This window comes from Dromaius novaehollandiae, chromosome 7, assembly GCF_036370855.1.
Source record: "Dromaius novaehollandiae isolate bDroNov1 chromosome 7, bDroNov1.hap1, whole genome shotgun sequence".
Lineage (NCBI taxonomy): Eukaryota > Metazoa > Chordata > Aves > Casuariiformes > Dromaiidae > Dromaius > Dromaius novaehollandiae.
The window spans coordinates 42,594,144-42,617,980 of NC_088104.1; the positions used below are offsets into that span (position 1 = coordinate 42,594,144).

At 42.9% G+C, this 23,837-nt stretch overlaps 1 protein-coding gene across 1 annotated transcript in view; it reads right to left on the reverse strand.

Moving 5' to 3' along the window:
• Positions 1 to 18,560, reverse strand: part of RBM44 (RNA binding motif protein 44) — a 36,150-nt gene extending 17,590 nt beyond the window's left edge. The window contains exons 1-14 of the mRNA XM_064515509.1: positions 17,178 to 18,560; positions 17,006 to 17,064; positions 15,542 to 15,718; positions 14,152 to 14,338; positions 14,046 to 14,071; positions 13,035 to 13,107; positions 12,618 to 12,720; positions 12,161 to 12,286; positions 11,223 to 11,296; positions 11,052 to 11,125; positions 10,305 to 10,701; positions 9,330 to 9,475; positions 9,067 to 9,207; positions 3,885 to 4,261 (exon numbers count right to left, since the gene is read on the reverse strand). Coding sequence (XP_064371579.1) covers positions 3,885 to 4,261; positions 9,067 to 9,207; positions 9,330 to 9,475; positions 10,305 to 10,701; positions 11,052 to 11,125; positions 11,223 to 11,296; positions 12,161 to 12,286; positions 12,618 to 12,720; positions 13,035 to 13,107; positions 14,046 to 14,071; positions 14,152 to 14,338; positions 15,542 to 15,718; positions 17,006 to 17,064; positions 17,178 to 18,527 — 3,310 coding nt within the window. The 5' untranslated portion in view covers positions 18,528 to 18,560. The remainder of the gene's footprint in view (positions 1 to 3,884; positions 4,262 to 9,066; positions 9,208 to 9,329; positions 9,476 to 10,304; positions 10,702 to 11,051; positions 11,126 to 11,222; positions 11,297 to 12,160; positions 12,287 to 12,617; positions 12,721 to 13,034; positions 13,108 to 14,045; positions 14,072 to 14,151; positions 14,339 to 15,541; positions 15,719 to 17,005; positions 17,065 to 17,177) is intronic.
• Positions 18,561 to 23,837: the final 5,277 nt, after the last annotated feature.

Consider the following 23,837-nt stretch of genomic DNA (forward strand, 5'->3'; position numbering starts at 1 on the left):
TCACTCTGTGCAGCCTCAAACGCTTTTAGGTTTCTCACACCGGCGTTGCAGTAACCTGGGGCTAGGATCAGAAATATCCATTTTCTACGTTACGGGGGCAAAATTTCCATCAGAGGTCCCATCGATATCAATGGAGCCAGACTTTGTGGCCAGTTATCGGGGCAGAAGGAGCTTGCTAACGTCTAGCGATAAATCAAAATTTACACATTTAGCGTTCAAAGCTCTTAACTCGGTAATGAGCCAATATTGATTCTCGGTCTGCTGAAAATATGAAGCATGCCAACGCTGTTTTTAGCGACCGCGAGGTCTCCGATTTCATCCCGGGTCTTGGCATTTCTCCTTTCATTAGCCGCCCTCGCCAGGGCCATTACGAATACGAGATCGCCCAGGCGGTACTTAAGGGCTGTTTAATCCGACGGCGTTTCCGCGTTAACGGAGGCAACGCGATTTCTCGAAGCCGAGGGGGCTCCTGGCGGGACACGGCAGCCCACGTCCCCCCGGTGCCCGTGCAAGTGACACATACGCGAGCGGTACCTAAACGGCAGCAGCCCCACACTGGGGGCCATCATCCGCCTTTCATTTTCTCGCTGCTCCGATATTTTTTGGTTAATCGGCAGGAAGCTCTAAGCGTTTAGGAGAATTTTCCCAGGGCCGCGGTAGCCTTCAAGTAGTCTTGAAAGCGAGAGCGGGCGTTTTTCTGAAAGACGCGCTTTAACTCAAAAAATTTGACTACAGACAGGGAAAGCGGTTCGACGCGGCCGCGTTATCGAGGCAACCTGCCACCTCCTTCTTTCTCCTCCTTTCTCCGGCGCGATGCAGCCCCTCGCCCGCGACGCGTGCCGACCCGCTGCCGGGTTGCAGGTGGTGCCTGCCGGCAGCCCGTCGCGGGCAGCGGATGCCCAGCGCGGCGCGATACAGACAGCGCGTGCAAAGCCCGGCCGCGTTGGATTTCAAAGCCGCGAGGTTTATATGTACAGCTAAGACGATTTAAGCCGCTCTGGAGACTCGGAGCTTTTCAAATCGCTGCCTTTTCCCGTCGCTTCAGAGCTCCCAAGCGGCACCGGCGCGTGCAACGGCACCTGCAATTTCACGTTCGCGAGGAGAGCGAACAAATAGTGCCAAGATTCGTCTCGTTTTTTTAAAAAGCCACCATTTCCCGTGGCACCTGCAAACGCAACGCTGGGTGGCACGTATAAAATCCGCGGGGAATCAATGCAACACTGAGGTTTTCCTGGTGCGGGGAACCACAGCCAAAGCGCCAGGAAAAGCCCAGTTTTACCTCAAACGGAGACGCTTACCTTGGGCGGCTGCTAGACCCCAGGTCCGCTGAAGGAGGTTGCGGCTATTTTTAGACAGTCAATATTCTCATCATTGCGGCTCGTGAAGGACTCGGCAGCCGGCTGCAAAGCTGCTTCAAGCTTGGGCAGCTCAGAAAGGCTTTTTTTTTGCACGGAAAGGAGGTTGAGCGGATCCTGCCGGGATGGAGCCCCTGGGGTCGGGATACCCCCGGTACCTGCTTCTGCAGCAGCATCGCAATGGGGAAGGAAGGCAGCTGCATCCGTGCGTGGGGCTTTAAAGCAGAACGAAACAAACCGGCTTTTTCTTTTGTAGCAGTGCAGAACGTGCGCCAAAAAAAAAAAAAGTGAAAAGAGGACACGGTGAAAGACAAACGTACCCACTGCTCAATGCCACGATTAGCCGCCATCCATCACGGCTAAGCGGCTCGCACGGAGGGAGCCTTCCTGCGGCAACGGGCTCCGGGGACCGCGGGAAAGCTGAGCGGAGCGCTGCCGAACCGCGTGCTCACCTCCCGCAGCCGCGGCGCCCGGCAGCGCGTAGCGGAGCCCTTCCCTCCCCTTCGGACCGGGCGATCGGGGAGTCGAGACCCCGACCTGAAACCGGGATAAGCGAGGCGAAGGGAGGTACGGCCAAGAGACATCAGAGCTCCTGCAGTGGGTTCAAAGATGCTAGCGCACCATCTCCCCAGCCGCGACTTACTGCCATACTTAGGTTTTGCCAGTTCGTATAAGCGACACACGACGTTGCAAAGGTTGCGAGCGGGCAGTTTTGCTGTAGGGGCAGGTTTAACTCTGAATTTAGGGCGCTGCAGCATGTTGCTCTGCTGCAGGTCACCTGGGAAAGCCGCCTGCCTCAACCAGCAAGGCCGTCCCGACCAGTGAAATAATCCCAGGGGATCCCACTCACAACTCAAATGCTCCGCTTGCGGCCGAAAAGCGCGGCCCACAACCACACGCACCCATCCCCGTGGCGTTAGGTCTCCACGGATGGTAAGCAAGAACGAGGGGCCGGATGTTTTTTGGGATTAGGCTCTGGCTAAATATCTGAAAGCATTCCCGACCAGACTCCCTACTCTCTTTTTAGCAGATTACTATAATATTTAATTTGATCTTCTCGCACGAGAAACGCGGAGGCAACCACCACTTTAGCTGCTTCCAGGTGAGAAAGCAGAAACAGATTTCTGACTTGTTTGCAAAGAAAGGAAGTGGAAAGGGACTAGAAAAACACAGTACAGAAAAATCCGAGATAATCAAGAATCACTAACTCCCGGCACTAATACTGCCCCCCCCCCCCCAGCACTCTCTGCTCCGCAGGTTTCCGAGCAGGATTATTTACTGCTTCCTCAGCTACGCGGAGCCCTTCTCTGCCGCCGGACACGCAGAACACGTTCGGACCGTGCTGCCTTCTGTTTCCCCGTGAGCAGCCGCCAGCTAAGAAGTAGTAAATAGTTAATTACGTTGTAGGGAGAAGACCATTATGTGCAGCAGAGCTCGATACATTATTTACCGGGGTTCGGAGCAGAAAAAGAGCACGGGAGAAGGGAGGGGAGGAGAAAGAAAAGAAATCTTAAGTTTCCTCAAAGAGTGTTTCACGCAAGGTCAGTGTTACAGCGACGGTATGTGGTTTCCCTTTCAAGATTTAATCTTAAATAAAAACACTTCTTATTCGGAGTACTACCAGGACAGGATCTTGGCTTTGCACCGCACGCACTCAGGCAGCGGCGTTACAAGAACGCGAGTCTCTGCCTGTTGCATCCGAAATCCCACGAACGCCGAGGAACACCGGAGCACCCGGCGCCACGGGGAAATAATCGTGTGCCGCAAGAATTTCCAAACCCATTTTAAGCTGAACCAGCTGAAAAACCAGGAGCAGCGAGGCAGTTTGAAACCTCCGCGATAACAAACGCTTCCAGCTGCGTCCTCTCTGTGTGCCTAGTCCAGAAACAGGAACGCAAGGGAATCCTAAAAGAGCCTCCCAGTAGTTAATCCGAACTTCTGCAAGAAACGGCAGAGAAAGTTGCCCAAAGCAAGCATGCTTCAGTAAGTTTAAGTTATCAAAAAGGGCATTGCATGCACAGCGGGCTGTTTCGGAGAGCATCATCACCCGGTGCATTTAGAGGCCAGCTCAGACTTTTTGTTATTCCCCAGCACTTTGCGCCCGGGTCTGCTTTTCATCTCCACCTGCTTTCACCGAAGCCTCTGAACAGGCAGCGCCGGGGCTTTGGGGACTGCAGAAACAAAGCGGTTTCTGGAGTCGGAGGACGAGGACGGGACCAAGCCCCCGCGCCGAGGGCAAAGCAGAGCTGGCTCCGCAGAAACGCCGGAGCCGCGGCAGGGGAGAGGGGCCGGCGGCCGCTCCCCGCCGCAGCAGCGGAGCACTTGCTGCAGCCGCGCGAACCCCCCCGCCGGAGCCGCTCCGACGGGGCTGCCGGGAGGGCTCCTCCCGCCCCCGACGAGCCCCGAGAAGGGGCATCAGCGCGGCCGGCAACAGCCCCGCTCCCGCCGCCTCGGCGGCCGCGCTCCGGCCCGGTGAGCAGCCGGGAAGGGCTGCAGCCGCCGGCCCGCGGGCTGCGCGCACGCACTCACCCAGCACGAAGCAGAGGAAGCGCCGAGGCAGCAGAGCCATCCGCCGCGCCGCGGGCCGCCCGCAGCCCATGGGGAGGGCGCCGGGGCCGCGCCGCCGCCCCGCGCCGCCCGGCGGCCTCCTGCGCCCGCAGCCGCGGCCCCCAGCGCGGCCGAGCGCAGCCACCTGCGCGCCCGCAGCCCAGCGGCGCCGCCCGGCCGAGCGCGGCGGGAGGGGGCGGCGCCGGGGCCCCTCCCGGGCGGGACCGCCCCGGCCCCGGCCCCAGCCCCTGCTGCGGGGCTGCGCCTTCGGCCCCGCGACCATCCCCACGGCTTCGGGGTGGGTTGTGCTTGTTTGGGGGCTCTTCGGGCAGCCAGGCTTTCTGACGAGCTCAGCCCGGCTGGGAGGGAGTTAACTCCGTCTTCTCCTCGCGGGAGAGGCAGGTAGATGGCCAGAGACAGGGAAAGGAACAGAAGACCGGAAAATCTCTCCAAGAAACGCACAAAGAAGTCCTTTCCTCCCCCCGCATTTCCCTTTGCCCTCCTTCCCTTCTTTGCTAAGGCACTGCCTCTAGCCGAAGGTGAAAAACCATGCCTCCACTTCCTGGGATATGACTGCTAGCGGTAATGCAATTTTAGAAAGAATATATATATACACACACCACATATGTATGTATTCCTTTGAGGGGAAAATCATTATTGAGCTAGTACAGCTCCACCTGCAGCTCATCCAGTGAATTCCTGCCCGGCATGGATGTGAAAAGGTGCCTGCTCGGGCTCTTCAGAAATGAAGAGCACACAATCAAGACGAAGGGTAGCTCCAGCTGCACCGAGGTCGCGCTGAGCAGGATGTGCTCCTCAGCAGCCCACAGGTGACTTCTATCGCATTTCGAGTTAGTGCCCTCGTTGAAAAGGCTGCAGGGACAGGAAACCACTTCAGGCAGTGTGCTGCACCTCACTTCAGTGTTTCACAGGAGGCACCTCTCCACCTTCCCGACAGGGACACAAGAGCTTGCATGCCACCCGGTCAGCTTTACCTACAGCAGTAATAACTCCTGCTTAATTACAGAACCAAGCCTGGGGAAGAGAAAGGTCAGCACTTGTTATTAATAATGGGGTAGAGCAAAGCCTACAGCTGTTTTCACCTTGAAATGAACAGCGAGGGGAAAAAAAAAACAAACCAAGAAAACCCACCAATCTGAGGCCTGAATTGCAACTTCAGGACCAAATTTACACTACTGGCTGCCAAACACCACGCTAGGCTTTGAAGGTGCTGCCTGCAATAGCTCTGCTAAGAGGCAAGGAAGGAGATGAAATTGAAGATAGCAAAACATGAGTACAGCTTTTTGAAGAAGGAATTTTAACCTTTATTTACAGGCAAGACAAACTATTTTCAGCAGGAAATGCAGCCTGGATGGAGAACAAAGTGTAACAAAGGGACAGAGCTGGGCAGCGCAACGCAGCATGGCAGCACATGCCTGGCAGTGTCAGTCAAGGGTAATTCTCACCCCCTTACCAGACACACGCACCTAAGCAGCCTTTTCTTCACTTGCCAGAAGAGGATTTAAAAGCTATGCTCCTTCTGTACAGTAACCACACACACAAATATGACTGCATCCCCCCTATATCAGCTTATGCAACTCAAACCAGACTTCTTGTGGGGGGCTTCCCACTATACCAGGCTCTGTGACACAACAGATTTGGGCACCCACCCTCTGCTTACAGCCATGAAAGTGGATTACAAGACAAAAGAAATCCCCCAAATCCATATTCTGGAAAAAAAGTCTAGGGCAGAACATCATCCTGAAGGAAGTATTTGGCCACCAGGCTCAGACGCATTTGCAAAACTGCCAAGGGAAAATGGATACAAGATCACCCTGCTCCTGAATAACTGCTGCTGTTGTAACACTGCGATTATATAACAAAGTCCATGAGTATTGCAAGCACTGAAGCCTGGTTTTCTAAAATAAAGCCTCCTCTGACTTCCTCCCTTCCCTGCCTTGTATTCAAAGGATACATGAAATTTCTGCAAACTAGATTATCTGGGAAGAGCTTGAACATGTTGGCAATTTATTAAATATGTAGTACTTTGAACTATCTTACCAGCTACCATAATGCCTAAAATTAAGAGGCATATAAGAATTACAGGGGTTGTGTACTTCAGTGAACACTATGCACAGAAACATCCTTCCAGTATTAGAGAAGTCCTGTTTCACTGAAACATGCTCTTTTAATTATATTACTCAGAGAAACCTGTTGCTGAATGCTTGAGCCAACATCATGGAGAACAACAGAACTGGGAAGCACCATTTAAGAGGTACACATACAGAAAAACACCCTCAACTGATCTTCAGGTTATTTTGTCTTGGATAAGACTGCAAATCGTGCAATGACGCTACATGAATTTTCCTTACAATCCACTGAAATAAACAGGCGAGAAACGCAGTATGATCCTGGAACAGGAAAATTGCCAAAAATCTTCCAAGAGAGATGATCAATTCTTCATCATCACTAAACAGTCTTAAAAACAAACAAACAAACAAACAGAATAAGTAGATAAATTTAGCATGTATACACCCAAACTGAAATAAAAGGAACATCAATTTTAGTGCCCTAAAACCACTAAAAGCTATGACAATTCTGCTATAGAGTTTGGAGGAAGTCTGCCTGTAGAAGAAGCTTCCTAGCTTCAAGAACCACGTAAAAGAAATAATTAACAAGAAAATAAAATACATAATCTTTGTGTAACAAAGCACATTGAAAATGGTAAAAATACATTAAAATGTAAACTTTAAGTTTTAGAAATCCGTTCCTAATAACCAGTTTATAATATGAAAAAGAAATCAAGCTTCTCTTCCAGTTATGTAAAACCCAGTCTTGAAACTGCTGGAGAGAGAAATGAACCAGTGAATACTACCAGCAGGTGGATTTGGGCTGGACAGAATTTTGGGATCATTTAGGAGTGCCAGATGGATATTGTTCAAATAACACATACTTGCCAACAGACACCGTACAGACTCCATGCATTCTTTGTGTTGCTCAGAGTAATGTGTTTTAGTCATGATTTGATGAGACAAATCTCACTAGGCAGGAAATATCTATTTTTAGATCTTTACTATGCAAACTATTTATTACATGGAAAACTTCCAACAGTGGACATTTTGGCGCTGATAAAATCTAAGGGAAACGGCCATTTTTAATACCACACTGAATAACTATCATATCACAAATCTTGTGAACTGTTGACTGCCATTAGGTTTAACAACCTCTCATCTGTTCTACTGAAGTTACGGCTTCAAAATTAACAAATATGCAATATCTATAAACATTTATACGTCAAACTCTGGGCTAACTCAGCCAAAGGGGGGGGGGGGAAATCAAGTGAGCTGGTATGATGCTTTGAAGCTGAGTCTGTTTTACATAGAATACTATGTAACACAGCTTCACATAGAACTAGTATCTATAAAAATTGTGTTCCACATTTCATCACTTTGCAAGAACACAAGGTTTCCAAGTGCTTACCATTCAAGAAAGTCTGAAGCTATACACAAACCAGAATTTCTATCAAATAACTGTGACCAGAATCATCTCTTTTTAAACATGTTACTTACATGTTTATAGTTCTTCCGTTACTCACTAATGACTTGGCTATTCAATGGCTCCCTCATTATGAAAGTAAAAATTGTTCTAGACGATCTCTCGTTAGCAAAGCAATAGACCAAAACCACTACTGTAGAAATAACTATGACTGTAAAGCACCCATACTACTTTAAAGTCATTTGACAAGTGCAACACATTTGAAAGTTATTAAAATCTTACTGATGGAAAGTACTTTGAAGTATAACGTAACTTTTTGATGACTTTATGTCTCTATTTGCAGTCCTGTGGAAGTAAATCAGTAGATCATTATTAAGACTTCTTTTTAAACACTGTTTTGATTCATAAGAAGCCTCAGCTTACAAGGTAGTCATATGCCAAACGAACAAATGCGTGTAACATTAGTCACTTCAAAAGGAACTTGGCCAAACGTGCATACTGGTTGGGAGTCTTTCACCCTCACCATCGCTATAGGAGGTATAATCTCAAGCTGGATTTAAAATCCTATCAAATGTCTCTGTATTCAGCACTTAATCTACCTTCAGTCTTTCTGAAGGACTTTTCTGATCACTGATACTCCTTCCTAGAACAAGAACTGGGGTGAATTAATGTCCAAGAATGGCCTATAAGCATCTATTTGTATCATTAAAGCATTTGTGGAAGCACTTCCACTCCAGGCTTCTATTTCATCTGATTGGGCAGGATCTATTTTTATCACAGTTCTAGTATTTAACGCACAAAAGTTCTGTTCAAGTTCAGGCTCTGTTGTGGTCTACTTATACACTACTGTCACATGTATATAAACACCTGACCTGGAGAATTTAGTCTGATAAGCAAACATGCAAAGCATGGTAAAGATCCTTACACTTGTCCCGCTACCAGCATAAATACTACTGGTCTTGTAATTAAATCAGTATTTCTTCTTCCCAGTATTCCACACTTACCCAAACTGACTCCTTGATATCCCTGAAAGCAAAATCAGAGTGTGAAGAATTTGGTGCAGTATGGGAAAGAAACACTACAGAATAACAGATATCATGCAATTTGACAGAGTCTAGAATTTGGGGGCGCAAGTGAAGCAGGAGCATTTCTAAGAATGCATGGAACAACACAGGAACCCTGTCCGTGGCACTGCTAGCAGCCCTAAATATAAATCATGTTTCTTTCTTTTTTTTTTTTTCTTTTTTTTTTTTTAAATCAAAATTGAGCCTCTTCTGGGATTTCTTTATGAAATGCTATGACAAGAACTGGCCTTTAGATGTCACCTTTGTCCAGAATATTTATGAACATATAGTCTGTAATTTCAGTGCTATTAAAACAGTCCTCCACCACTAATCAATAAAAGAGTTTGCATAATAAAAGCCTCAGTATACCAAGTTTTATAAAATGCATTTAATACTGGACAGAGCTAGCAACCTAATCTGTTTACAGATTTTCTGCAAAACCGTTAACAATCCTTAGAAATCCTTCAGTGGATCTATTCAGTTACTCCTGCACGTGCAAAGCTTTACACTAAGTTACTTACTGATCTAGTCAGGCTATACAGTTAAACAAATCAATGTGTTTTCATACCAACATATTCAACGTAGCAGGCTAGAATACTCATTTTCATTTCTTTTTCCCTCCACACTTGGGCATGGATTTCCTTAGAATCAGAGAGGTCCTCTTCACAATGGAATTGATGGGCAAGCCACTGAGGATACCTTTATTGTTTGTTCTCACCTCCAGCAGAGCATCTATAATTTTCTCCCTGCGTGAATAATAGAAATAATGTTACATCGCATCTTCTGCGATACGTTTCGCTCAACTCAGCTACCACGAATATTGGATCCATTACAAATCAGGGAAGAAATAAAACCTGAATACTCTTACCTACTAGCCTCTGGATGAATTTTTTGAAGTTTCTTCATTAATTTGGTAAAGCTGCTCAAGTTCAATGTATTAGGAGGAATAAAGGTATCAAATGGATCAGGGAAGAAAAGAGCAGATGTTTTCTGCAGAGAATTCTCTCCAGTATCCTAGAAATGCATCGTAATAATCAAAAAGTGAATGGGTTAAATATTCTACAAATAACATGGCATACCCTTACTACTTATAAATGTTCCCATTATGGAAAAAGAAAAGTGACAGACACAAATACAGATTCAGATCAATAATACACGTTTGTACTAAGACCAGTTATATTTTCAGATCTGTAAATTAGAAATAGAACAACTACATGTATGTGTAACTGACAAATTAAGACAAGACAGAATACATCTATTGCACAGAAGGTATGTCACCCCTGCTACATTAGATTAGATCTAAACTGTATTTCCCAGAGAACTAGAACTTTAAAGTTAAACCCCAAAAGCAGCATACCCATATAGCTTAATAGAGCAACAACAGCAATTTAAAATTTTGCCTTATCAAGAACAAACCTAAGTGATTACAATATGTATTTATATAAACAATATTGTTTTAAGACTTGTATTGAAAAGAGTTTCCCCTTCAACATCTCAGAATCTTTCCTGTATGAAATCACAAGACATTCACATACGAACAAGTATTGTAAGTAAATCTGAAGACAAAAAAAGCAAGGAGAAAAATCCCATATAAACACCTAGGTTCCTGACTGCTTACAATTAAGAAAGAGAGAGAACGTTACAACCTGATGCAGGAGCAAAGGAATAGTGCTCTCACTCTTCTGCAGTATGCCAAATATTTATTACTGACCCTTAACATGCTTTCCTAACCTAACATCATTCCAATATATATTAAATATAACACCTTATGGAACAAGAAGTTGCTTCAAGTTTTAAGGCTCTTAATCTGCTACATAAAGGAGCCGTAGTAATAATCTTTTACCTGTTGATTAACTCCAACCAAAGAACGTTCTAAGCCTTCAGCAGATGATTTCAGATCAAGGCGGTTTGTTTTTGAAGGGACTTGGGTCGCAAGAGTAATTTTTGAAGAAGTTGTGGGAAGGAGAAGCGCCTTCTCAGAAGCAGAGGTGGCAGCAGATGCTTTCACAGAATTGGAAGCTGAAGTGAATGTTTTATCTTGAACATTTTTTTCAGAGTTATTAACAGATTGGATTTCATACCAAAACTTATTCAAAAGGTTCTGAGAAACTGAAGATCTGTTCTCTGACGCATTTTTTACAAGTTCAACACTTACTGTCTTCCCTTTTATTTCTTTCCTATTCATTTCTTCTACAGCTAACTTTGCCTTATTAGCTTCTTTAAAGCAAAGAAATGCATCTCTAAGATGTAAAATCAAAAAAAGAAAAAGACACTTTAGGTAAAACATCTTAAATTACTATATAATGTTGATAAGAGCATTGATACTACTGATAGGAACACATCATGGTTCTCAACTTTTTAATATTAACTGGTATCTTTCGATTAAACTTCAAGAGAACATTTCAGACTGCTTAACTTCAATAAAATACCAGCCGTCCAGAATTGCAAATCTTTGTCAAATACGCTGTTAGCTACATGACTTACTGAAGCAAAATAAAAACAAATTAATGCACGACGCCCTCTTCTCTCCCATGATTCACTTATTTGGACATCAAAAAATCTGATAAAAATAAAACATCTATCAATATACCTGTAGTTAGCAGAATCCGCACAGATAAGAATGTTAGAAACGTGATACTTCTGGAAATGTGATCTTAAATCACCCTACAACATAAAAGCATATTTTGGTTGTGAAACACCATAAAATAATTCACAAGATAAACACATACTATGCCCATAATGTAAATAAGAACATGTGTACCTCTGACACCGACGAACTTAAGCCTCCAACGTGAATAAAAAAACACTCATTTGCACTCTCCCTTATCTTCACTTCTGAAAATAAGAAAACAAAGTGTCACTGACTATTCCTGTTTCACTTCAAGCTAACATCTCTGTAAATTTTGGAAAACACGCAGATAGAAAGTCTCTGAAAAACTACATGAATGAACAGTATTTTCAACAGAAAAAGCAGTGCCATGAGAAGTGAAACCGTTCAGTTTCTAAAATCTCTTTCCCATGTGCATTTCCTGAGGTCTTGATAAAGAATCATCTGCTCTTTTTAGCCTTCTCTTCAATGTGGGTCTTTCAGCCATACGGTTTCACATAACTTGCCGGGAAGTGTCTTTAAATACAGTTCCTCTAAAACAGTGTCTAGAAAACAACGTATTTAGGAATTTCAGAAGGAAAGGAGAATTACAAACATTTCTTCCACATGCTGTAAAAGAGGCCAGCATTCTAACTACAAACAGAGAAGACACTGGTTTGAACTAACGGGTGCCAGCTCCGCAGCATGACTGGGGTATAGTGAATCCCCATCACGGAGCACACACGCTCTTGGATTTCAACGTACTTGGACTTCTAACCACGTCCCTCACAGGGACCTGGATCTCAGAACACGGACCATTCCCAACTAACTCTTAGAAGTCAGAAGAAGCAGAGAGAAGAGGAACGGAGAAGAGAAAGGATTTCCAGCACAACTGGCTATACTTTTACAAAATTCAATTTAACCCACATAGGCAAAGTTTTCAAGGAAAAAAGCAGATGAAAAGATTTTATCATCTGTACAAGCACTCAATGCAAGTAAATGCAAAGCAAAGTCTAAAAACCCGCCAGTATTTTTTCCAGGTTTTCTTATGTTTTAGAAGGAACACAGACTATTCACACAATGAATACCATTATTAAAGCATTTGAACTCACCTCTTGAACCATCTGTGTCTTGTTTTTCTTGTTGCTTTTCATCAAATGTTACTGAAAAATCTGTTGCTGTCAAGTTCTCTTTAGCATCAAACCAATGTTCATTCACTTCTTCATTTTTTCTGCAGTCTTGAATTAAAATAAATTTCAGCATGTTAAAATTTAAACTATGGTATCTGATATGAATCAGTATTGAATTTCTGCTCTATGTATTTAAGAAGATTCCAGCTATCTATGTAGTTTGCAACTACATGATGGAGAAGTGACACATACTAGTTCTCATTTCTGATTTAAGTCACGTGAAATATTTTCAGTCAACTATAATATATGGCTGATGTAAAATTAAGCGTTCCATCAGAGAAAGGACACTAGAGCACCATGTATGTTTTATTCACAGTTCTTTTTTCAACAGCTTAGCTAACACATAACACAGTATCTGGATTAGAGGCAGCCAGCTTACCATATTCCACATCCTGATCTTTATGCTGGTCTTCAAACGTCTTGGAAGCAGCACAGTGTCTAGGCTGACTGCCATCAGTTAAATGTACTGTCTGATGATTGTCCTACAAACATGCTTCAGTCATCTTACAGCACTTGCGCTTACATGTCATTTTTCTAAGTTTCAGAATATTAACTGATTAAACAGGTACATTTTAAAAAGTTAACCTACACATCTTGTTCAAGATTATATCCCAAGTTATTTTATTTCAAAAGGCTGATTAAAATTCTGGTCATACCAGATGCATTTGCTGTTACTGACAGACAATTCTAGCTTGAATTCTGAAGAGCATGATTGTATTTGCATATACTTATCTAAAAGTAGACTATCCTTAGCAAGGTCAATGTCTATGAACCTCAGTAATGAAGAAGTCCCTACCACATTGACAGAAGTTTTCGATTCTTGCAGTTCTGGTTCTTCGAAGTCTGTTTTTCTTACACCTGAAGTGGAACTAAAAGAGATCCAAGAATTTAATACAAAATATGGCACAGTAACTTTTAATTCTACAATGATACTGACTTCTCTGTAGTGTTGTTTTAAATATATCACAGAATAATGGGAAAAGCCCACAGTAAAACACATCGTATGTGCTTAATAAATCTTAGCTTAAAAAAAGAATTAATTTTTTTAATGTTGTATTTTGTAATAGCATTGGTTGCAACCTGAAACTTAAAACAATGTTCTATGTTTATGTTGAATTGTTTTTCCTTTATATTTAGATGGTTTTCTGCATGATGTTTCACGGTACCTTTTCACAATTTAAATTCTCTATGCAGTTTTTGATTTATTTAGAAATACTTAACAAAAAATTCAAAAAAGACCTATAGTTGTTTACCTGATGCAGTACTAACTTATTGCTTATTTTTTTTAAATCACTATTTACATAAAGTAATTGGCTATGATTCTTCAGCATATGCAGTACCATATGTCTGCTTGAAATATAAAGTTAGTTTTCTATCATTCTTCACAACCAAAAGATAATCTTGGCAACACTGCTGCTTATAAGCTTAATAACTCTGCAGATAAAGTTTCTTCTGTGTGCACGCACACTTTTTTTCCCCCTTTAATGACAGATATCATAGATCAGAGGTTAGAGAACGTTTTTAGGACTGAAAGTAATGGAGGGGCAAAGCAAGCTGTAAATTGGAAACATCTGCTGTAAAGACAATAAAAATACAACTCCATAGTTCGTATACTGGAACACTACAGAGTAAAACTTTTCTTAAAAATAAAATCACTGTGCCCCAAATACCATGCTAGTCTTGCAGCTGAACAGTTTGGAGCAACAAGATACAGTCTGAAATAAAGGACTCCCTAGTTTAACATCTTTTACACTCACATCTCATGTATGTTATATATTATATTTCAAAATAAATCAGGACTACTTACCCACAACAAATATCCTCTCTGTACACCTGTCAAAAGAGGAAAGATTTGCCTTAATTTTGTGAAGAAAGTTATTTATATTTAAAACAAAAAGTAATTTAAAAATTACCTTGCACGGGACATAAGAAGAAAAGACTGGGAACAACTTTGTCTCAACTGATAGACGGGGAAGTGTGTTTAATGGTATGCCCATTTCTATTTTCTTTTTCATACCGTCATAGCTCTTTTTTAGCTCTTCCAAAACCAACAAGAGAGATGAATTCAATTCAGTGCTGGCAAAGCCATTTTTATTACATCTGTTAAAATATGTATAAGAAAAAGAGATCAACTTAGTAAGACATTTCATTCACTTTACTGCTTCCAGAACTATCCAAACATTTTGCAGTGCTTCAAGATTTTTTTCTTAAATGGGTATCAATATCCCTGTTCATACTGATAACTACTAACTTCAGATGTTGATGGTTTTTGACCTGTATTTCTAACATTCTGTGGACTCTGCCAGGAGGCAGTTCATTACTGAGTTGTTTATGCCTGTGTAAGAGCCTGGTTCTTCCAGCAGCTGGAATAAGCTTGAACTACTTTTCCCCTCCTCCCTGGGACATAGTTAGCACTACAATTCGCTCAGATACGATAAGGGGAACACTTTAAAAACTCAAAGAATTTTGCAGATTTTGAAAAAAGCATTAACTCATTCCTTAGCACATTCATTCTTTGGAGCCACACTCCATTTCACAATCTTACTACATGCCTTCATAAACACTTCACTAAACATTTGCTATGGCGCAGACGCTGAGATACTGATTTTTTTGATTAGTTAGTGTACTTGTTTTATCTATCTCTAAAACACTGTTCAAAACAACACTAGTTGCTTCTCAAGAGGTACCCCAAAAGAGAGAAACACAATTAGCAACTATCTGCCAGAATTTTTCTGTTTGCAAGTCTCCAAGCAATACTCTATGGCGGAGGGCAATGATGGAGAGAGATACAGCACAAGAGCTGGTGGCAGCTTTCAGCGATCAGCAGCATAGTCAGTATTCAGCCTCAGGAATTCTTGGTTGAATTCCAGTTCGTTACATGGCGTACACATTAGCAGTTATAGACTCTTCGATCACCATTCCCTTCCCACCTTTCTTCCTACCAGTTCTGCACCACTTCTTTCTCCCTTATCTCCTCCCCAATTCTCCACCTCTATATCTACTCCATTCCTGCATGGATTCTCTGTGCTATTGCTTTCGCACTTTTCCTCCTGTACAGAAACACATTCCTGGAAACAGAACTGTTTTTGTTGGGCCTATGCATGCCTTTCTTAAAGCAACTACAGGATACAGAAAATTTTAGGCTAAAAATAAGACTCGGCAGTTATGTGAACGTGGACTGTTTGAACAACAATTGTAACTATACACATTATTATGAGCTATGCATGTAGAACAGTAATATTTAACACAATGTCTTTTAACCAAGTTACTAATTTCATTTAAAAGGACATTAGAAGTACATACCTGTTGAAACATTTTTCCTCCTCCATCATCAGCTTGTAAATCTTCAAGCAGTGATGGCAACACATCCGATAATGAATGTTCAGAATCTGCAGTTCGGCTTCAACAGCTCTCCGCAGTATTTTGCTGCAGCAGCTTGATGCAGAGTCCTTCACAGTTTGTTTGTCAAGGTGTAGCGGCCTTTAAAGTAAAAATAATAAAAATCTTGAAGCACTTGAATCAAGTTATATTTTGAGACGGTAGCTTTCCAGAAGCTATTTCTGATATGTTTCAAGGGAAAAAAAAAAAAAAAAAGAGTACTTTGATCTACTAGTCAGAAAAAAATCGTGTGTTTAAAATAGCTAGTGGCACACCTTTTGTGCCAAAAGCAGCCTTAACTAAAAAGGCAGAAAGTACACTAGCACAGTAATCAATTTTACATGAAGAGTGTGATCCTGAAAACAAAAAGAAACTTAGCAACTCTGCTGATCTACAGATGTATTTAGGGTTTTTTGTAGAGTCATAGAATAGTTTAGATTGAAAGGGCCTTCCAGAGGTTTCCCATCAAAATTTCTGTTCAAAGCAGGGCTAACTTCAAAATTAGCTCAGCGTCTTATCCAGCTGAGCTTTCCTTATCTCAAGAAAGGTGACTCTACAACCTCTGTGGGCAATGTGTTCCAGCACTTTACTACTCCTGCTGTAAAAACTTTTTCTTATACTCAGTTAGAATTTCCCTGACTGTAACTGCTGCCTCCTGTCCTTCCACAGCGCACCTCTGCAAAGGACCTGACTCCATCTTCTCTAAAACCCACCATCAGATAGCTAAAGACTGCAATTAGCCTTCCCACCTCCCCAGCATTCCCTTCTCCAGGCTGAGCAAACCTAGCTCCCTCAGCCTTTCCTCGTCCATCATGCGCTCCATCTCCCCTGGCCATCTCAGCAGGTCTCCACCAGGATTTCTTCAGCTGACCAATTTTTGTTGTATTAAAAGGCCCAAGACTGGAGAGCGTTTTCCAGCTGCAGCCTCATGAGTGCCAAACTGAGATGAACAATCACTACGCTCAATCTGCTGGCTGCACTCCTGCTGATGCAGCCCACTATGTGGTTTCCTTCCTCACTATATGGGCGCACTGCTGACTTAGACTCGACTTCTTGTTCAGCAGGATGCCAGGTCCTTTTCTGTAAAGCTGCTTCTTGGTGAGCCAGCACCCTCCAGCCTGTATTGTTTGCAGCATGCACTCATTCCACTGTTCCATGCTGCTGCAAGACTGCATTTGTCTTTGCTGAACTTCATGAGGTCTCTACCAGCTCACTCTTCTGGTTTGTTCAGGTCCTCCAAAAGCCAGCCCTACCCACCAGCACGTGAGCTGCTCCCCAGCAATCTTCTGTATCAATTTTGCTAAGTCCCAAATGGCTTTTCAACCATGAAGAATGTAAAAATCTTATAAAGTATCTACCAATCTGAAACAAGAACGATTCGTGACCCACCTGTCAGTGCTTAACTTTAAATCACTGCTACACAGCTCATTTTGTGATTCCCATGGATCCTAGACAAAATCATTTAAAAAGTTACAAATCACCATTTGTATAGACAAATTCTAAGCAACTTGCATGGGGGGGGGGAGCTTTATACATCAAAATTATTAATTTTTAAAGTTACCTGAACTTGTGAACTTTCAGCTGTTGCAGTATTGCCATCTAAATGTTTTTCCAATAGGTCAGTAAACTGTGACCAAATTTCTTCTGTACTACCATATACACATGACCAGTCGGTATTGCAAGCAACATCTGCACAGATTCCACGGCGCCATTCCACAGGTCTGGATTTGTTCATCATGGTTATCTTTGTATTAATCGCCCTGGATACCAGACAAGCCTGGGCACTGGTGGCTCTGCTTGTTGTAAAGCAAGCTCTAAAATCAGAACTTGCATCAACAGTCTGGTTAACGGTAACTTTAGAGTCACTGGTAACAGTATTCAAGTTTGCATGACACTCCAGTTCCAGGTTCAGATAGCTGGTGTTTCCACAAGGTTTATCTACAACTTCCAGCCCAAACAAGGGATTCTCTCTAGCGTGAATTTCTGGGACTGGACACTGGGTTTCAACATCCTTCTGAGTGCAGTCAACACAGCTGGTACAAAGGGCACACACAACAGGTTCACTACATCTGTGAGAATTAGTCTCACCTGCACTTCTGCAAAGTTGCGTGGCTACTGCAGGGAACCTTTCCCTTGCTGAAAAGGAAGGATTTTCTTGCTTCACGGAGATGCTGTGAATATGTCTACCATTCTTTTCTAGCGGTTTTTCATTTATAGCCATTTTGGTTGACTGTGCGCCATCAATCAGAGGAATGTCTTCCACCTTTTCATTTGCTAAACTGTCATGTATAAACACATTTGGATAAACCCTTTCTTTACTCCCGCAAGTATGACTTTCGAGTGTACTTTCATAAAGAACGCTATGATACTCTGTTTGCTCTTCTTCATGATCACAACTCACATCTTTGTAAGCTGACAGAGAGAGATGGCCCTGAAGCGCTCGGGGAAGTTCTGGCACAGCTGCTTCCATGCAGATCTGATCACCTGTGCAATATTTACAGGTAGGAGAACAACCTTCCAATAGGTTAACAAGACTTTGCTCCTCTGTGACTCCATTCCCTGGAACTTCATGAGCTGGATCTAGTAACTTTAAAGTTTTGAGTCCTGCAGTTTTCATTTGCTTACAGAACTCACTTGAGCTATTCCCATAATCATCTTGCTCATCAGCACTGACATACTCCAGCTGTGAATCTTCACCTAAATCACTTTGTTTGTAATCATCACTAACCCTGCAAATAAAATGCATGTCATTGCATGCCCTTCCCAACATAGCAGCTTCTTTCTCACTTTTATCTCCACATGCACAGCAAATTGTCATTCTCTCTTCATTATACATTTCAATATCTGCATCTAAAGATGAATTCAAATACGGTAAACTTTCCTCTGACAACTTTAATTCTGAGACGTTCATGGAACATTCCCGGCCAAAAACAGAATGGTTAACTTCTGCTGCAAGGTCTCTGACAAGAGCGTGCTCAACTTTCTCAGAATAAGACAAAAGATGGGAGGTCTGAACAAAGCGCCCTGTCTTGCTTTTAACACTGCTGTTCTCTTCCAGTTCCATGCTGTAAATACCTAGGTAGTCCTCAGATACAATCCACACAAAAAACTTCTCCCAACTTAATTCCACGGTAACCTCTCAAAGTCATCTGCAGGTCTTTTCCTATTGTTTTTTCACCTTAATACAAATAAAAGAAGTTCCAGTTACTCTATCATGTAGATAGAAGCACATTACTGTCTAAAAATACTTTCTGTTAAAGTAAGTATCTTATTATAAGTTACTGCATTCTCGTATAGAAGCTCGGAATTACATGGTATGTTCTCAAAAAAAAAAGTCTAAGAGCTCAAGTAAGCCTCTTAAAAGTGTGCCATTCTTTCATGATTGCTTTTAATTAACTGAGTAAAAGTGTCCTCAAAGACCAACCAATTCTATTTTCTTAAGCTCTTGGGCAAAATTTCCATCCTCTTAGCACTAGAGTATTTCTTGGCTGAATCATCAGAATCATAGTTTATAAACAGCAAGCTATTTATGTTGCACACTGCTTTCCTGACAGCACACAAGTTGTTTTGATACATATAACAACTCTGAAAGTCAGGATGCCAATGTTATTCTGGATTCAGTGACCACAAACTGACCAAATCCCTGGTCTCTCTGAATTCTGTCAAACTGCACTTCATTTATGATTTTACGCTTCGACTACAAGCGGTACCACAGCCAGTGTGTCTACTGGAGGGAGCATCCTCCAGTCAAGTAGTTTTTACATTTATATGGCTTAAGTGATCAACTTAGAGCTCTGTGCCCCCCAAGAACTAAAAGCCCTCCAGGTTCTGGGGGGGAGGGGGGCGGGGGTGAGGGGAGTGGGGAGGAAAGCATATTCTTTATAATTCTGGAGAAACAAGAAGATATGGTTATCAAGCCTGGAACTTGAGAAAACTTGAGAATCTTTACAACTGGAAAGCCTAATACATTGGGGAAAGCAGGAAGATGATTTCTTGCATCACATCACTTCTTTTAGCAGCAAAAGAAAGCTGACAGTACACCAAAACTTTTGTTTGCTCTGGACCTGTAACACAACTAGTTTAAAGGCTTACAGCAGCCACGAATGCAAAAACGGAGAAAAAGCATATGAGGACGGGAACTTTGTCTAACTTATTCCTTATAAATAGCTGCCTGTTCTTTGTCTTCACAAAGGGCTTACAATGAAAAAGATATATAGAGATGTTAAGCATATTTCTCTCAATTAGGTATATTTTTAGACTATTTAAATGAAGCACGTCAATTTTATATTATGGCCACTGGTCTCTAACGTGGTTGCTACCTAATGTAATGCAAAGCAAAATACAGTCTCATCTGTAACTTTTCCCTCTCTAAGGGCAGGCAGGCAACTCACTGGCCCTTATGCTGAGTTTCACATTCTAAAGAAACCTCCTAAGACACCTGTTCATGCTCCAGAGGTAATTTCCAACTCATTTAAACACAGCCAACAAGGAACTGAGTGAAGCACTGAAGCGAGAGACAGCCTAGTAGCGGCAACATGGAGTAAAAGGACAGAGCGGAGACTGAATCTTGTTTCTTGGTCAGTGCTCTGGGGTTAAAACAAGTTACGAGGGATCTGCTCATTCCACGTACAGTGCGACCCAGGCCTCATACCCACACAGTAAGTTTTGAAGAACTGACTCTGAAGAGCTGACTTTAGGATACCACTCCCTCAAGGAAAAAACTCTCAAATTTGCATCAACATATACTTATCTTCTAAGAATCATCTTAAAATATCACTTTACATCACTTAATGGAAGTAATTTACATCATTTAACAGAACCATTTATGGAAGTCAGAGACTCTCCCCAAAAACCTCTATCATGATTTACTTGCTCACATGCTTCTACAAAGCAATTATTTGTTTCAAAAATGTTAGCTCCCTTAGCACACTAACTTTACCTAATTCTGAAAACAGAAGTTTTGAGTAAATCGGTCTATGAAATTAATGCTCTTGCTGTAATGCTGCCAAAACACACTTTAGCTGTCTGCCCATATGTAGGTTGTAATAAGTTATTGCACATAAGTGATTTTTGTCACTTTATCCATTTAGACAGATTAAGGAACAAGAAACAAAATAGTTTTATATATGTTCCTCCATACATACCGATAACCCTAGCAGGTCAGCCAGAGCCCACATATCCTGCCTGTGGTGAAGGCCAGCAGCTGATGCCTAGAGAACACGTATAGAGACAAAGAACAAAAGTTGTGAAGTGAAGCAAGTGAAGAACAACGGTTTTGCTAGTGTAGGTTTCCACCTTTGAAAATATCACGGCTCAAAGTTCAAAACAATACTGCTTGTCACTACTAATGACATGGTGAAGTGCTTAACAAAAACCAAGTCAAGAAAAAAGGCAGTGATATTAAAACACAGCTTCCACTCGACACCTGCTGTGCAGAGAGCCAGCACCAGCTTCCCCACAAGAGAGGAAGGGATGGAAGGAGGGAAGCCATGAAAGCAGCCCAGCGCCTTGCTGGCCGAAGGGGGACCCCAGACAGTTAACCGCACCCCGCAGCGCTCCCCCGAGCCCCACCACTCCGCTCCCCCAGGTAACGCCTCCGTACCACAGCAGAGCCCCCCGCTGCCCGCCACTAACCGGCCCAAGCTCCGCGCCCGCCCCGCCGTCCGGCCTCACCTCAGCGCCCAGGAGCTTGCCGAACCCCGCGAGACAACGGCCCGGCCCGGCCCGGCCCCACCCCGCCCCAGCGGCCGCGCAGCACGCGCCCAACGGCCACCAACCGCCGCCTCCAGCCCATTGGCCGCGCGGGGAGCGCTGGAGCGCCTGATTGGCCAGCGAGGAAGCCTGCGCCACGTGCCGCGAGGCTCCCAGACGCGGCGGCCGTTAGGGCTCGCGCGACTCTTCGTAAGCGGTTGTGCTGCGTCTTTCGCCTCCCTCAGGATCGCACGGCTCCCCCCCCCCCCCCCCCCGGCTCCCATCTTTTACAGTTACTAACATCTGCGAGCAGCTGTAAGGCTTTCAGTTTGAATTAGTGCATTAAGGCATTAGCGATAAATACAGTATAACTTGGGAAATGATGCTGCCGTGAGATGAGACACCTGGCAAATAACAATTTTTGCTACACACACTACTTACCCTAAGCACACAGGTTATTTTTTAAAAGATTAGACCTTGAGGTAGCCAGGGCCAAAACCAAAGTAAGTCTTTCTTTAACAAGGGTGTGAGGCCTTCAAGTTTGCCTATGGCAGTCTGAACTTGCGTCCGCCCCAAAATGTCAATCCCCTTGAAACAGAAGCACTTTTGTTCACAAGTGCAGCCAGCCTTTAAAAAAAGTTAACATTTGGGAGTATGTTTTACACCTTTTAGTCACACAAGCCCTTGCACTTGTACATTTTACACCCAGCAAAAATGCATTACTCAAGGTTGTGTGTCTGCAGTAATACATGGAAAAGGGAAATAAGCCCGTTACACCAGTATCACCCAAAAGTCCGTATTTTCCAACAGATGTTTTCCCAACAACACTGTCACGACAGACCACTCCATAAAAACTACCCAAACAAGCGACACTTTTATTGGCGAGTTCTGCTAATGGATTTCCAGTTCCACACTCAGGTCTCCACGTCTCCTAGCAGATTTGTTTTAAAAAACCATTTTGGGTAAACATTCCATTTTCAAAATGATAAAATTATTTAACATTTAAAAATAAAACAAAGGATCGCAATTTTAAATACAAATTGTAGGAGAACTCATCCTGGCTCCACGAGGAGCTGTCCCTTATCAAGCTGACATCCACTCAGTTCTGCTATCGGAGGCGACAGACCGGGTTCAGAAGCTCTCCCATGTGGAGTTCAATTAAAAGGACTGGGGCATGTGCTATTATTACCATTCAAAGCCCTGTTGTTGTACATATTTCATAGGAGAAGATAAAACAGTTCGCATTAAACCGACCGGTACTTTTTTCTCCATTATCCTAAAGCTAAGTTATACGGAAAGTTAGGGGGAAAATGTGGCTTCAACATTCAGCTAATTTATCACACACAAAGATTTCTACTAAAGAGCATATCCAGGTTGAAATACACATCTGATGTTTGTCATGAGGTTAATGCTTATGGGGTGCAAGATGCAAGCTACTTAAAAAATAATAAACACATCACTGCTTGGTGAGCAAAGTATCATCTTTTTTCAGCTTTTTGGACCAACAATTACTGTTGCAAGTTTTTTTTTCTCCTGACCTTAGCCAGGAGAGACAGTTTACACCACTACCACAAATAAAAAGATGCCTAGGGGCAATCACTCACCTTATCATCAGTTAATCAGATGTTGTGTTGAACATGTTTATTTTCATTTTTAAAACCTCTTAATTCATTTTGTAGGCCCCAGAGGCTTTGTACACCAGAAATTACACAAGTCAATCACAGAAAATTGTAAATTGGTATCCAGAACTATTTTGAGGTATTCAATAAGAAACCTGGCTCTACACCTGAATGTTCCTCTCAAAAACAAAAAAAAGAACCCCCAAACCCTAGCTGGAGTAGAAATTTCATTTTAAAGGATTCCTGTAATCCCCATATCCTACCACATTTGATCAACAAGAACATACTTATTTCCCCAGGGTCATGAAAAGCTTCTTCATCCTTTTCCCAGAATATTAATTTCAGTACTTCATTCCTAAGTATCAGGGCGCATTCAGAAGAGATGAAAAGGAAGGTGTTTTCTTCTAGCCGAACCAGAGAAACACATTCAGTTACTGGTTTTGGTTCATCTAATTTGTGGAGGTGCTCTAAGAAGAGACCAGCAATCCCCTTACTTTGAAAATAGCAGCGTTTTGTAATCTAACCTCTAATCTATGAGGAAGAGGCTAGGGAAAGATCTGGACCAGAAAGTCCAAAGGCCAGGTTAAGAAGAAATGGTCTCCTCAATCTGGGTTTGGTTTAATAGAGTCATATCTATTGAGGCAGCGAACATCAACAGAAGATTACTCCTGTCAGACGGGATATGCTATTTTACAGTGTGGACAGATTTTTAAGGGACTGGTCATCTACATTACTAGCAAGCTTTCTGTTAGGGCTGGAGGGGAAGAGACGGCTTTATTCTTCTAATAACTGCTATTCTTGAGTAGTACATTCAGAATCATTTCCAATAAACCAGAGCTGTAGTGCTAGTTGTGTATTAATAGATAAACTGCCTGTAACACTTCAGTTGGTTACGTTCTTTTTCGTGAAAC